The 14,858-nt window shown below is 37.7% G+C and overlaps 1 protein-coding gene across 4 annotated transcripts in view; it reads left to right on the top strand.

Moving 5' to 3' along the window:
- The window catches only part of LOC125092103 (P2R1A-PPP2R2A-interacting phosphatase regulator 1-like), a 71,526-nt gene that overhangs the window by 25,259 nt on the left and 31,409 nt on the right, over positions 1-14,858 (top strand). For 3 of the 4 annotated variants that reach the window (XM_047716410.1, XM_047716412.1, XM_047716411.1), the window contains exons 5-10: positions 674-736; positions 10,850-10,893; positions 10,997-11,051; positions 12,500-12,589; positions 12,971-13,059; positions 13,650-13,711. In XM_047716410.1, coding sequence (XP_047572366.1) covers positions 674-736; positions 10,850-10,893; positions 10,997-11,051; positions 12,500-12,589; positions 12,971-13,059; positions 13,650-13,711 — 403 coding nt within the window. The remainder of the gene's footprint in view (positions 1-673; positions 737-10,849; positions 10,894-10,996; positions 11,052-12,499; positions 12,590-12,970; positions 13,060-13,649; positions 13,712-14,858) is intronic. The other variant, XM_047716413.1, reaches the window with a different exon arrangement.

The raw sequence follows: 14,858 nt of genomic DNA, 5'->3' as shown, positions 1-14,858 counted from the left end.
ATTCTTTCATTCCCTCTTGTGTGGGTCCTCATAAGCTTTGCGATAAGATGGAACAGGAGAAAGTAATCTAGATGACAAGTATCTGAACAAGCAAGAGAAAATGTACTGAGCTACTTGGCAGTGATCACCTTAAGTCATTTCATATTATGAAAGTATGGTTCTAAGATACGTGATGGGGTTGCTTTGTTTGTTTGTTGCAAGGTAAATCTGGCAAGAAAAAAATGAGGTGATTTTAAGATCCAGTGCCTTGGGAAAGGGGAAGTAGAGATAAACAAAATGTTCTGTTGATGTTCTGCCCAGTACCTCTTATGTTAACAGTTATTTTGTTCTGTATACGCGCGCGCACACACACACACACACACACACACATATATATATATATATACATACATATATGTATATATATATATACACACATACTTTTGGCTAGTATAATTTTCAGTCAAGAGTCAATTGGATCTTTTATTATTTAATTTTAAACTTAAACTGTTGCTAACGTGCATTAGACATTCAGACATTTTAGGTGATTCAACATTGACTTAATTAATGTTTAGAAATAATTAATCAGAAACATTAAAACCAGCTCAACTGCTATTTATTCTTCTATTGAAGTATGAATAACATTCAGTGTTATGTTAGCTTCAGGTATTGACTTCTATATTTTAAATTTCAGTTTTTACCACCTTCTCCCATCCCCATCCGTGCTTCCTTTGGTCGCCTTCATCAAATCAAACAGGTAAGAAGACTTTCAAAACTGATAGCTGTTCAGTAAAAAGAAAACTATTTTTCCTTAAAAATATAGCTATGGGAAAAAAATACTTATGGTTCTGTAATTCCAAATGAGGTCACAAATGATTCTGTTTCTAATTCCAGGAACGGTTCCTCTAAAACAAAAACAACTAAGAAGTCCTGTATTTCCTTGGGTTATTACCTATTTTAATAAACTGATAGTTTCCAGAAAAACGATATACTCTTCTGCCTCAGATCTGGCCTCTTTCAGAGATCACAAAGAAGAAAAGAGTATTAATTTTTAGGTTTATAATGACCATAATTATCATTTTTTCTAAAAACCATCAGATGAAATTTTTTTGATGGATGAAATGGCCTTTATGCTACCATTTTGTGTAATTGCTTAGTGATCTGAGTTCAGGGACACATTGTACCTCACTGGCTTATGTTTTGTGCAGGCCTGTATGTGTGCATGCGTGCGTGTGTGTGTGTGTGTGTGTGTGTGTGTGTGTTTAAAAGCAAATGCCTAATACACAGTTAAACCTTTTAATTATCCAAAGATTAGCCACAGAACTCAAAAGATCAAATCACCACTCTGCCACAGGTGGTAGGATTTTTCTGACCCAACTACAAACAGACTTTTGTTCAAGGGGGGCTTAACTGTTACGAAGCACTTATTATTCACTTAGCGCTAAAATACGTATTTTACATCTGTGCTCTCATTTTATCTCACAACGTAAGATCAGAAATTAACAACAGGAGAAATTTCATAATTTACCCAATGTTTAGAGTTAGTGAATGTCAGAGCCAGATTTAGCCCTAAATTACTGGATTCCTTTCCAGCTACCCTTTCCCTGTTTCAGTGGCACAAAAGCCATAGTATCTCATGAGCCTGGTGTTTAGGACTCCAGCTCCTGCTTTCTTTCCCTCTTTCCCTTTCCCACCATGGCTTCCCTAAAGTCTAGCCTGTCATCCAGGAGCAAACAAGTATGGTAAAAAGCTCCTTTTGCTTTTTAGTAGATAAAACGTTCTTTAACTGTCTTTGAGAGTAGGGAGCTCTTTTAGAAGTTCTTAATGAAAGAACCTTAAGTTAGTAGGTAAGATGACCTCTGGTTTATCTGTGCAATTTGTTTTGTTGCTTCCCCTAAATGAGATCAATACTTAAAAACTGATTGCATGTTGCTATTTGGTCATAAAGCTTGAAATCAAGATAAATTTTTGAAAATTGGTTACATGTTGCTATTTGACTAAGAAGCTTGAAACCAAGAAAAGTTTAACTGGTCAGTAAATTATAAAGCAATCTATCTCCATAGTGACATAATATATGTTACAAACATTTTAAATAAAACACAAGTAGAAAGTGAATTAAATGGGAAAACAGAAATAATATTAGCTTTCAATCTGGGTACTGATTGAATGGAAAACCAAGACTTATTTTTAGCAGCTTAATGGTCTGATAGATACCTTAAATTGCATATTTCTTTATATGCATTCTTTTTTTTTTTTTGAGAGAGAGAGAGAGCACATGAACACAGGGGTGAGGGGCAGAGGAAGAAGGAGAAAAAGAGTCCCAAGTAGGCCCCATGCCCAGGGCAGAGCCCAACATAGGGCTCAATTTCATGAGATCATGACCTGAGCTGACCATGACCCTGAGATCATGACCTGAGCTGAAATCAAGAGACAGACACTTTAAAAACAGACTGAGCCACGCAGGCACCCCTCTTTATATGCATTCTTTAACAGTGATTTCTTTTTAGCTATTGAACTTATTAACCTTTTGGGGAGGAGAATGCCTGAAAGTAAATCCCTGATCTCTTTTTACCCACAAACACTCAGTATGAATCTCTGAGAAGGAATATTTTTTTTACATAATCACCATGCCATCATTATAGCTAGCAAAATTAAGTTATTCTTTAATGTCGTCTAATAAGCGGTCCATGTTAAAATTCTCACTATTCTTTAAAACGTCTTTTTTACTGATTGAAACGTGTTCCAACCATGATCTCTCAGATCTCTGTTTTTTTAAGATTTTATTTATTTATTAGAGAGAGAGAGAGAGAGCACAAGGCAGGAAAGGGGCAGAGGGAGAAACCAACTCCCCGCTGAGTGGGGAACCTAATGTGGGGCTCAATCCCAGGACCCTGAGATCATGACCTGAGCTATAGGCAGACGCTTAACCCACTGAGCCACCCAGGAGCTCTCTTTTACTTAAAACATTCCTTTCCCCTCCTGTTTTTTGTTCTGCGCCACTTATTTATTGAAGAAATGAGGCCATTTGTCCTGTAGACTGCCCCACATTCTGATTCTGCTTCCATGTGGTGTTTAATATGCTCTTTTGTTCCCTGCATTTGTTATAAACTGAGTTGATTACATTTTCTTTTACTTTTAAATAAACACACAGTGCAAGTCAGTATGAGGTTTTGGCTCAGCATTTAAGTCAGTGTATGATTTAGGTTGCCCCTTTCCTAGCAGGCAGTTAGTGGATAATTTCTTCTCAAGTGGGGCTGGTAGCTGTTTCTAGGTATTAGGGAGCTTGAGAAAATGAAGTTGGAAGTTATTTTTGCCCCCCCCAACTTTATTGATATGTAATTGACATATAACATTGTCTAAGTGTAAGGTGCACAACATGATGATTTATGTATATATTGTGAGGTAGTGATCATGGAAATTAATTTTCTAAACACATAGTACTTTGCTAAGTGTTCAGGAACTGTTCTTTTTATGTAATTTTCCTTTCCTAGTAATAATCAAGTTTATGTTTCAAGAGGTTTGGAAGCACTCAGCTTTTAGCTCCCTATCCTGAACTAAAGGTAAGTTAACCACCCTGCTGAAATAGTTGTGTATTAGTTTGCTAGGACTGCCACAACAAAATACCACAAACAGGGGGGCTCAAACAACAGAAATTTAGTTGATCACAGCTCTGGAGACTGGAAGTATGAAATCGAGGTGTTGGCAGGATTGGTTTCTTCTGAGAGCTGTGAGAGAAGTGTCTATGTGTTCCAGGCCTCTGTCCTTGGCTTGTAAATAGCCATCTTCACGTTCAGATGGTGTTTTCACATATGTCTGTCTCCTTTTTTATAAGGACATACTGGATTAGGGCCCACCCTCATCACCTTGCTCTAACTTGATTACCTCTGCAAATACCCTAATTCCAAATGAAGTCCTATTCTGAGGCCCTGGGGGTTAGGACTTCAGCATACTAGATTTTAGGGGGACACAATTCCACCCACAACAGTTTGTTCACAGTATATGGTTCTATAACTTTGCCTTTATTTCCTGCCTTGTTCAGGAGGGTATAAAATCACCGGGGCATCTGGGTGGCTCAGTGGGTTAAAGCCTCTGCCTTTAGCTCAGGTCATGATCCCAGGGTCCTGGGATCCAGCCCCGCATCGGGCTCTCTGCTCAGCAGGGAGCCTGCTTCCCCCTCTCTCTGTCTGCCTCTCTGCCTACTTGTGATCTCTCTCTCTGTCAAATAAATAAATAGAATCTTTTAAAAAAAATTAAAAAATAAAATCACCAATACCCAGTAAGAACGTGACTTTTTTCTGCAGTGCCTTAAGTACTCAGGCAAATCATCTACTTACATATTACCGCTGCATTTCTAGCATCTCTTCATTTTACACCTTCACAAATGTAAACTTTAGCAACACATACTACAGTCTTTGTTTTATCTTTCCTGGTTTGGATAAATTAAACTGGGTTTAGACACAAATGTAAGGGAACTTTATGAAACAAAGCTTTTGAAACAGATGATGCTAGGAGTGCCGGGCATGATTTTGATAGGGACCATTCAGATACCACAGTTTAGTTTCCACAGTCTAGGAAAGCAGAGGCATTAGATTTCAGTGATACGTTTTTCGGTCTTCCTTGGAACCTACCAAGTACCTAGTCTTTTTTAGGAAGAAATGTTTAATTTGGTCTTAGTTTACAAACCGTTTCATTCATTCAGCAAACATTTGTTAAGCACTGTGCCGGCACTGGGCAACTCAAATCTCTCAGGCATACTCACCTTCTGAGAGCACAAGTGGCTAACTCACTGTTTCCATTTTTACCTTGGAGCCTAAAAACCTGAAAGCTAAGCTTAGCGCTCAAGTGTAGCAATTCTCCTTAAGATGGGTTTTTAGCATACAGTACTCTTTGCCCTTGACAGTTACATGACTCTTGACCTTAAGATAGAAACGATAAAAGAGTCAGCCTACCTTTACTAACAACCCTCAAAATAGCTGATGTTGGCCAATGCTCCCAACTTTCCATGGGAGGAACAATGGGCAAAATCTTGTCGTACTTTGGGAAAAATTGCTCTTGTTGATTAAGTAAATTACAAAATACTTTGAGCTTCTCACTACAGGAAAACACCTACATAAGTCTTAAATGGAAGGACTATACTAACCTTACATTTTGTTGAAAAGATTTACTGTTATTCCGTTGTTTTAAAAGACTAACTTCTTAAACTTCCTTTCCTGATTTCCCTCATTTTCAGTAATGACATCAAAATAACTTGAAGCTCCGAGTTCACCTTCAGTTCTTCCTTATTTTTCTCCTGTATCTAATTAGGCATCTAATCCTATTAATTCTTCCTTGACAACATCCTCTCTGTTCCCACTTCCTTCTGTCCCTTGGGTCCAGATTACCCTAATAATATTCTAAGAGATTTCCTGTCTCTGCCAGTATAATCCAACTTCCACAACCAACACCAAGATAATTTCTCGAAGACATCATTTTCACCTTTTCTCCCCTGTGCAAAAAGTTATAATGGCTTCCCATTACCTATCGAATAGGAGTAAGATTAAGAATAGCTAGGCTGAAGTGAGTGCTTGCTTACACAGGTTACCAGGCACTGTGGAAAAGAACAGTATACCCATGTCATTATCCTCAGTTCTTATCATCATCTTCATGTGGACAAGGAGACCGAGGCTCAAGTTCAGTCGCTTGCCTAGGGTTGCACAGGTAATAAGTTACAGAGTTGAGATTCAGCCTAGTTCTGTTTGGCTCCAAAGCCTGTGGTCCTAACAACTATCCTATTCTGCCCAAACTCTTTAAGCTCAAACCCTTCAGTTACTTAAGATCCTAGAAATTTGGCCCTATTTTACTTCTCCAGTTTTATCTCTCATTACTTCATAACACACTCCGTTTCAGTCAAGCTAGTCTCACTACCCTGAAACCTGCCATGTTCTTTCCCTCTAAGCTTTTGTTCACATGGTTCCTTCTGCTTGGAATACCTTCCCCTTCCCCCTGGGTTTGTCCATGTTTTAAACCACTTTCAAGGCCTAGGTCACATTTTATTTATATTTTTTAAGATTTTATTTATTTATTTATTTATTTGTCAGAGAGAGAGAGACAGAGACAGAGAAAGATCACAAGCAGGCGGGAGCCTGGCAGGTGGAGGGAGAAGCAGGCTCCCCGCTGAGCAAGGAACCAGATGTGGGGCTCGATCCCAGAACCCTAGGATCATGACCCGAGCCGAAGGCAGACGCTTAACCAACTGAGCCACCCAGGCGTCCCCTAGATCACATTTTAATTCACACAACTCAAGCCACTTTTCTCTTCCAGACTACCCATAACGTGTATCACTTATATCGACAAGAATATTTAAATTCTTTTGATCATACACTGCAATAGTACAAAATATTTTAACACATCCTTCCAATATATGTAAATAATATATCCTTCCGAAACATGATGGACATATACTACTAACCCAGTATATCATGTGAATCATTGAATATATGCAAAATACAAATGTAAAAGGGATGAACTAAAGATGAAATGATGTTTTTGGAACATTTTAAATTGTATTTTATTAACTACAGGTCATCATTGAGAGTGAATATGAGTTCATATTTCCAGTAGTCTTCATGATTTAAAATTATTTTAGCCTGTGCCTCGATTGAGATTAGCTCAGCATTGTGTTTTCACAGGAAGGTGGCAGATGATGTACACTGTGCTAGGTAGGAGCTTCAGCTTTGTCATTTCCCTGTCATTCGCTTAGACTTGTATTACATATCTTCTGTCCAACATTTCTTTATAGAAATCTTGTTAAGATACTTGTCTGTTTTGTGAAACTCGGTTTAATTAAAACTGGGTAATATATCCATATGGCCACCTAACTTGCAATTAGTTATAATTAGCTAAAGACCAAAAACATGCTGGTGTTTTGCAAGATCTTGGAACCCTCTGGGCTGAGTGAGGGCACCTGTGTCAAACTGTAGACTATTAGCAAACCTGAAGTTCTTACTATCTTAGATTTTAAAATATATAAATTGAATTTCTGTGTTTTGCTTTTTGCTTCTCAGTGGATCACCTTGTATACTTCCTGGGCTATGATCATGCTTACTTTGGAGAGCACCAACTTAATGCGTATAAAACTTAGCTCTCAAATGTGATTCTAGGCCATTTTAGGAAAAGCTCATCCTCTTATTTCCTGTTCCCCATAATATTTAGCACCCTATTTGCCCAGCACTATCCTCGATACTTTATTATGTGTGAACTATGTTTTTAAAAATGCTAGGATAAATTTGGACTGTGCAATTTCTTAAAGCCATTTCAAGCATTTTTAACGGTACAATTCAGTGTTATTAAGTACATTCACAATGTTGAGCAACCATCATCACTTTTCATTTCCAGAAATTTTTCATCATGCCAAACAGACACTCCATACACATTCAGCTATAACTTCCTATTGAACCTCAATGTCCTATAACCTCTGTTCTACTTTCTGTCTCTGAAGATTCGGCTATTCTGGGTACCCTCATCAAAGTGACATCATACAATACTCGTTCTTTTGTGTTATTTCACTTAACATAACGTTTGCAGTGTTCATCCATGTTGTAGCATGTGTCAGAACTTCATTCCTTTTCATGGCTAAATGATAAGTCCATTGTATATATCACATTTTTTAATCTATTCATCTGGTGATGAACACTTGGGTTGTTTCCACCTTTTGGCTATTGTGAATAGTTCTCCTAATGAATACTGGTGTGTAAGGACCTGTTTGAGTCCTTTTTTTAATACCCTTGGATATATGCATAGGAACAGGATTGGCGGATCATAGGGTAATACAATGTTGAACTTTTTGAGAAACCATCAAATTGTCTTCCCGAGTCTGCCCCACTTTACATTCCCACCAGCAATGTATAAGAGTTCCAATTTCTCCCCATTCTCGCCGACACTTGTTACTTTCTACATTTTAAAATAATAGCTATCTTAGGGGGACCTGGGTGGCTTAGTTGGTTAAGCATCTGCCTTCACTCAGGTCATGATCCTGGAGTCCCAGGATCAAGTCCCACATCGGGCTCCCTGCTCAGCAGGAAGTCTTCTCCCTCTCCCTCTGCCCTTGACCATGCTTGTGCTCTCTCTCTCCCAAATAAATAAATAAAATCTTTATTTTTTTAAAAAATATTTTATTTATTTATCTAACAGAGACACAGTGAGAGAGGAAACACAACTAGGGGGATTAGGAGAGGGAAAAGCAGGCTTCCCGCTGAGCAAGGAGCCTGACACGGGGCTTGATCCCAGGACCCTGGGATCATGACCTGAGCCAAAGGCAGACACTTAATGACTGAGCCACACAGGTGCCCCAAATAAAATCTTTAAAATAAAATAAAAAATAATATCTATCCTAGTAAGTGTGAAGTGTTAGCTCATTGCAGTTTTCAGTTGCATTTCCCTAATGACAAATGTTGACCATCTTTTCACGAGCTTATTAACCATTTGTATATCTTCTTCAGAAAAATGTCCATTCAAGTCCTTTGCCCCTATTGTAATTAGGTTTTTATCTTGTTTTTGTTTTGAATTCTAAGAGTTCTTTATGTATTCTGGATATATAAAATATAAGATTTGCAAATATCTTCTCCAACTCTTTTTTCAAAAGATTTTAACAATGAATTAATTATATTTTTAAAAGAGTTTATTTATTTATTTATTTATTTGAGAGAGAGAGAGAGAGAGAGAGAAAGAAAGTGCCCTAGAAAGCACAAGCAGGGAGAGTGACAGAGGGAGAGGGGGAAGCAGGCTCCCTGCTGAGTAGCGAGCCTAATACAGGGCTTTATCTCAGGACCCCAGGATCATGACCTGAGCCAAAGGCTGATGCTCAACCAACTGAGCCACCCAGGCACCCAGTTAATTTATCTATATATAAAGAGAGAGCATCAGCATGGTGGGGAGGGGCAGAGGGAAAGGGGGAGAATGTTCAAGTGACTCCACACTGAGTGCAGAGCCAGATATGGGGATTGATCCCACATCCCTAAGATTGTGATGTGAGCCAAGATCAAGAGTCAGATGCTTTTAACTGACTGAGCACCCCCGGGCACCCCTATCTTCTCCAATTTTGTAATTGTCTTTCACTCTCTTGATATAGTGTCTTTTGATGTATGAAAAATTTAAATTTTTTGAAGTCCAATTTATCTATTTTTTTCTTATGTTACCTGTGCCTTTTTTATTGTTTCTGAGAAATCATTACCAAATCCAATTCACGAGGCCTTTGCCCTATGTTTTCTTATAAGAGTTTTATAATTTTAGGTCTTATGTTTGGGTCTTTCATCCATTTCAAGTTAATTTTTATACATGGTGTGATGAAAGGATGCAACTTCATTCTTTTGCATGTGGATGTTGTTTTCTCAGCCCCATTTGTTGGAAAGATCATCCTTTCCCCCATTGAATGGTTTGGCACCCTTATGGAAAATCAATTGACAGTGTATGTAGGTGTTCATTTCTGGGCTCTCTGTTCTATCCCATTGATCTATATGTCTGTCCTTATGCCAGTACCACACGATTTTGATTACTGTAGCTTTATAGTAAGTTTTGAAATCAGAAAGTATGAGTCCTCCAAATATATGCTTTTTCTTTTTCAAGATTGTTTTGGTTATTCAGGGCTCCTTGAGATTCCGTGTGAATTTTATTTTTTCTTCCATGTGAATTTCAGTGTGGGTTTTTCTATTTCTACAAAAAATGCCACTCAGATTTTGATAAGCATTGCATTGCATCTGTTAATCATGTTGGGTAGTATTGCTGTCTTAAAAATATTACTTTTTCCAATTCATCAACACAGGATATCTTTCTATATGTAGGTTATTTTTAAAATAACAATTTATGTGAGAAACGATACTTGTGTTTATTTTTTAAAAAGAAGGTCAAAAATATGGTAAAGTACAGGGGCGCCTGGGTGGCTCAGTGGGTTAAAGCCTCTGCCTTCGGCTCAGGTCATGATCCCAGCCCCGCATCGGACTCTCTGCTCAGCGGATAGCCTGCTTCCCTCTCTCTCTCTGCCTGCCTCTCTGCCTACTTATGATCTCTGTCTGTGAAATAAATAAATAAAATCTTTTAAAAAAATATGGTAAAGTACAAAGAAAGAACAAATTACATCTCACTACTCTTTGATAAGTACTGTGAACTTTTTGGTGACCATCCTTCTGAACATCTCTTGTTTATAATTTTACATAAATAGCATCTGAAGTTTTTTCCTACTTACTATGTAATACATGTTCTTCAATGTGAATGACTAGATTTAAATCATGTTTGCACATAGGGGAGCCTGGGTGGCTCAGTTGGTTAAGTGTCTGCCTTCAGCTCAGGTCATGATCCCAGGGTCCTGGGATTGAGCCCTGCATTGGGCTTCCTGATCAGCAGAGAGTCTGCTTCTCCCTCTCACTCTGCCCCATCCCCTTCTCATGCATGCTTTCTCTCACACAAATAAATAAATGAAATCTTTTTAAAAAAAATAAATAAATCGTGTTTTACCATCATTTAGTTAAACAAACCAATGTTGATAGACATTTAGTTTGCTTTGGACTGTGAGTAATATTTATTAATATCATAGTATTAATGGTAGGAAAAATAGTATAATAATGAATGTTTGATGTTTGCTCTTTTGAATGAAGAATGCTACAAAGTTATTCATTTAGAAAATTTCTCCATATTTGAGGTACCGTAATGCATTACTAATAGACCTTTGGTGTAGTAGGTGCGACGATTAAAAGTAGAGAACTAGACACTTGTTTAGAGATTTGTTTATCCTCTAGCTCTTGTATGGCCCAGTGAATAATAATAAAGGTACAACCAAATCAAATAATTTTGTAAAACCATAGGATCTGGTATTCATTTATTCTCATGCTCTGCCTTTCAGGAGGAAGGCATGAACTTAATGACTAGAGAAGCAATGCATGAATGGTGAGAAGTGTACTTTGAATTCCTATTCTGATCATCTCTGTGTTCAGTCACTTCTTTTCTTTTTGTTAGGCTAACACCAGTACTGATACCTCTTCTTTTGCAGGGAGGTACAAACCGCACTACGGATAAGTCGGTCTTGGGAAGAGAGTTTGAGCCTGGTATGGTATTAACACTTCAATTTTATAGACAGTTTGAAATTTTTGCTGATTTTCAGTATCGGCACTACTTAGTTTTGCTGTAATTTCTAGAAATTCAAGCTCTCATTTGAAACTGAAATTTATATGCTTCATAATTTTTTATTGCTCCTGAGAAATAGTTGATGACTTACTCATAAAAATAACTGACATCATTTGAAAGTGGGGTTCATAGTAAATAGTTGTCTGATACAAAACCAGTGTTGTTGTGGACCAGCCTCCTCTCTGTCCTACTGAGTCTAAGAAAAGTTCAGTTCTGCTGGTCAAATTGCTTAGTTGACAAAACAATGAATGATTTCACTCCTTCCTACATAATTTATTAACTAGGTATTAGAGTTTCAAACCACAGACAGTGAGTTTCTGCATAAATACTACATTTCTGTGCCTGTAACACATACACTCCCACTATCATTTTAACATGCAGCCTTTAATTTGAACATATTTGGAATTGAGTTAATCCCCCGCTAACATTTTTTAATGTTTCTTTATACATTATGATTACTTAGTTGTAGAAGTTGAGCAATGTTTAGGGTACTTTTCCATGGACATTTCAGATAATGACAGAGAATTGAGCTGAAATTTGGGTAGAGCAGATTCTGGTTAGATGTTAGTGTCCAGATTTGGGAGTCACTAGATTTGGAAATGGGTCAACAGAAACAGTGACATCTTATTTTCCTTTGAGCCTTGAGTGCCTTAGATGGACATCTATCCCTGATTTAGGAGTAGGTCCTAAAGATTGAGTAGATAGCCTGTGAAGCCTGCCCCTTTTCATGTTTAGTGCTAATACAATTTATAGATGCTGTTGGATTCCATTAACCCAATTATAATTACTTTACATGTTGGCACGAGTGAGTGAATCTGTGAATGTGTTAGGAAGAGGAAGGGAATACATAACATAACTGTACTCTGTCTTAGAAAAGAAAAGAGCACATTATAAAGGCCTGAATTATGCAGTACTGATTTTGTCCACATAAAATCTATAAACATCTTTTATAGCTATAGTTATGTTTGCTGTCCCATTTGTATCTTAGTTCTAACCAAATCCTTTTGACTGTTCCCTGAACATAATATTGTAATTTTCAACAACAAAGCACAGGTCAGACGCCAAAAGAAAAATTTTGATTTAGGATTTGTGTATATACTGGTAAGTATTACTCGTTATCAAGTGCTCACATTCTAGGCCTTTTGCAGACCCTAGGGAAGCCCCTCAACTTGCCATGAGCGTTCTTTCCCGAAAGGAGAAAGTGAAGTGAATCTTGGGTTCCCTTCTTGCTTTAGGATGATATGAGCTCCTCACCGTAGTACACACTGACTCAGTAAGGATCCCCTTCCCCAGGCAGCAGCTGTCTCCCTGAGTACGTGATAGGTAAGCAACTGGTGCTACAATGGTACACTGCTTTCTGCTTATACAGAGTGACAGTAATTTAGAGAAACCATCTTCAAAAAGCATCGATTTAATTCCAGTATCCCCAGCAGCTCCTCCCACCCAGGGGATTGGGAAGGTAAGAAAGGAGAACCTAAGAATCTGTGTCCCTTGAAACTTTTATAAAATGTTAATGTTTCACCACCTACATTTTGGGGGGATATATTTTGCCATAGGACATCTGATTCTAAATGACATTTTTCCCTTCCTTTTCATCTATTGAACTATTATTAACGTATAACAAAAGTCACCGACTTTTAAGTATATGATTTGATGAACTTTTGTAACCGTAACCGTAGTCAAGACATAGAGCGGCGCCCACACTCTAAACAATGGCCCCGTGATCTTTTGCCCTTGATATCCTCTCCTTCCTCCCACCCCCCACCCACCCTAGGAAACCACTGATCTGCTTTCTGAGAAGAGTGGTGGTTTTAAAACCTCTGTTCTAATTTGGTTTTAGCAATGTTTTCCTCCATCGTTACAAACTTGTGTGAATTACACCACTTTGCCTCCAAGTCCCGTTCCTAGTCCCACTCAACGATTTCCAATGTAAGTTTTTGTTGTATGAAAATATACCAAATTGCTTATAAAATAAGAATTTAAGAAACTTACGGGAACTGATAGCTCCAGGTTCTGTGACAACCAAAGAAGCTGTGTGTTTTTAGCTAAATTAAAATGCCGTTGTTTTGATTTATTATTCTGTGTATTGAAAAGAATCAAGTGAATAAGAACCTGGGAAAACATGCGAACCCATGAAGGATCAGTAATTCATTAGCCCTGTTCGAACATAGTCTTCCTCTCCAAGCTTGATGATAAGGATCAGAGCTAATTCTTAGCTGCTTACCTGCTCATTTACCCATGATTTTCACCTTGATTCAAGGCAAGTCACAACCAGAACTGTAGGTCTTTCTAGGCTCCCCCGCCCACCACAACTTCAAAGAAGCCTGAATCCTTATAAATTACGAGATAGTTTGCTATCCTGGGGCATTCCTGTTTTTAACCCAGATTTACAGAAGAGCAATAAAATGATGTGATACTACAACAGTCCTGTTTTAGTATATACCCTTCTATTATAATGAAGTAGTCATAGCTGATTTTGTTCAAATTTTTCTTGTAATGATTATATAATTTTATTTTAGAGGAAGTCAAAACCCCACCAACATTATTAGACCAAGTATCTGTGGACCATTAAAAAGAAAAGGTACTTTTATCTACCAGCAAAAATAAATATAACTTTGAATTATTTTTATAAAATAGCATATAAAATCAAGTGTTATAAGAAATTAATTTTAAAGGATTTATTTAAAATATATTTGATAAGGTACTAGAGGCCTTTCGTTTTACTCAAACAAAACTATGTAGAGACAATATTAAAAGCTGTAAAATGCCATATTAATGTGAATTGAGAAATTTAATTCCAGTTTAGTCAACTATTATGATTTTTATTATATAATTTGCCGAGCTAGCTGCCTTAAATACTTTCTGAAACAAGGTGGGGAATAAATGAATGAACAAACAATGAATCAGTCCTAGTAGTCCAGTGAATCTTGACCCTGCCCTGGTTGCTGCCACATCTACTTGTTGACATCATGTGAATAAGTTGACACAAATCAGATCCGCTTACTACACTAAAGCTATATTCTGAGGTGTGTGTTCTCTGATGTTTCACTTCTTTTTTTTTTAAGATTTTATTTATTTATTTGACAGACAGAGATCACAAGTAGGCAGAGAGGCAGGCAGAGAGAGAGGAGGAAGCAGACTTCCTGCTGAGCAGAGAGCCCGATGCGGGGCTCGATCCCAGGACCCTGGGATCATGACCTGAGCCGAAGGCAGAGGCTTTAACCCACTGAGCCATGCAGGCGCCCCTGATGTTTCACTTCTTTATGGGGGTTAATTTTGGTTAAATATATGGAAAGTGACCCATCCTTCCCAGTAATAAAAGGACAGTGAGGAAAAAAAAACAGGTTTTTTTTTTTTGGCTTTTCCTTTTTGTTTTTGTTTTTGTTTCTGTTTTTAACTCCCACAGCCAGATCCCAACCTTGCCTCACTAAGCTAGGTTTGTTCTTCCTTTCTTGTTAATACCACTACTGACTTTAACTATAGTAGGGAGGGAAAATGGATAAATAGGAAAGGAGGTTAAACTTTTAAAATGTGTATTTGGGAAAAATCCATTAAGATGGGAAAGAAGAAGAAGAAAAAAGCGGAGGAAAGGAGAAAGGGAAGGAGAGCAAAACTATAGGGAAAGAAATTGAAATTTAAATGTACTTCAGGGTTGCATGTATTCTGGATTAATTATGGCAGTTGTCCTAACAACACATCTAACTCAGCATGTACTTATTATATTCTAA

This window comes from Lutra lutra, chromosome X, assembly GCF_902655055.1.
Source record: "Lutra lutra chromosome X, mLutLut1.2, whole genome shotgun sequence".
In the NCBI taxonomy this organism is placed as follows: domain Eukaryota; kingdom Metazoa; phylum Chordata; class Mammalia; order Carnivora; family Mustelidae; genus Lutra; species Lutra lutra.
Note: the sequence above shows the minus strand (reverse complement) of the source record. Positions and strands in the feature narration are given on the sequence as shown.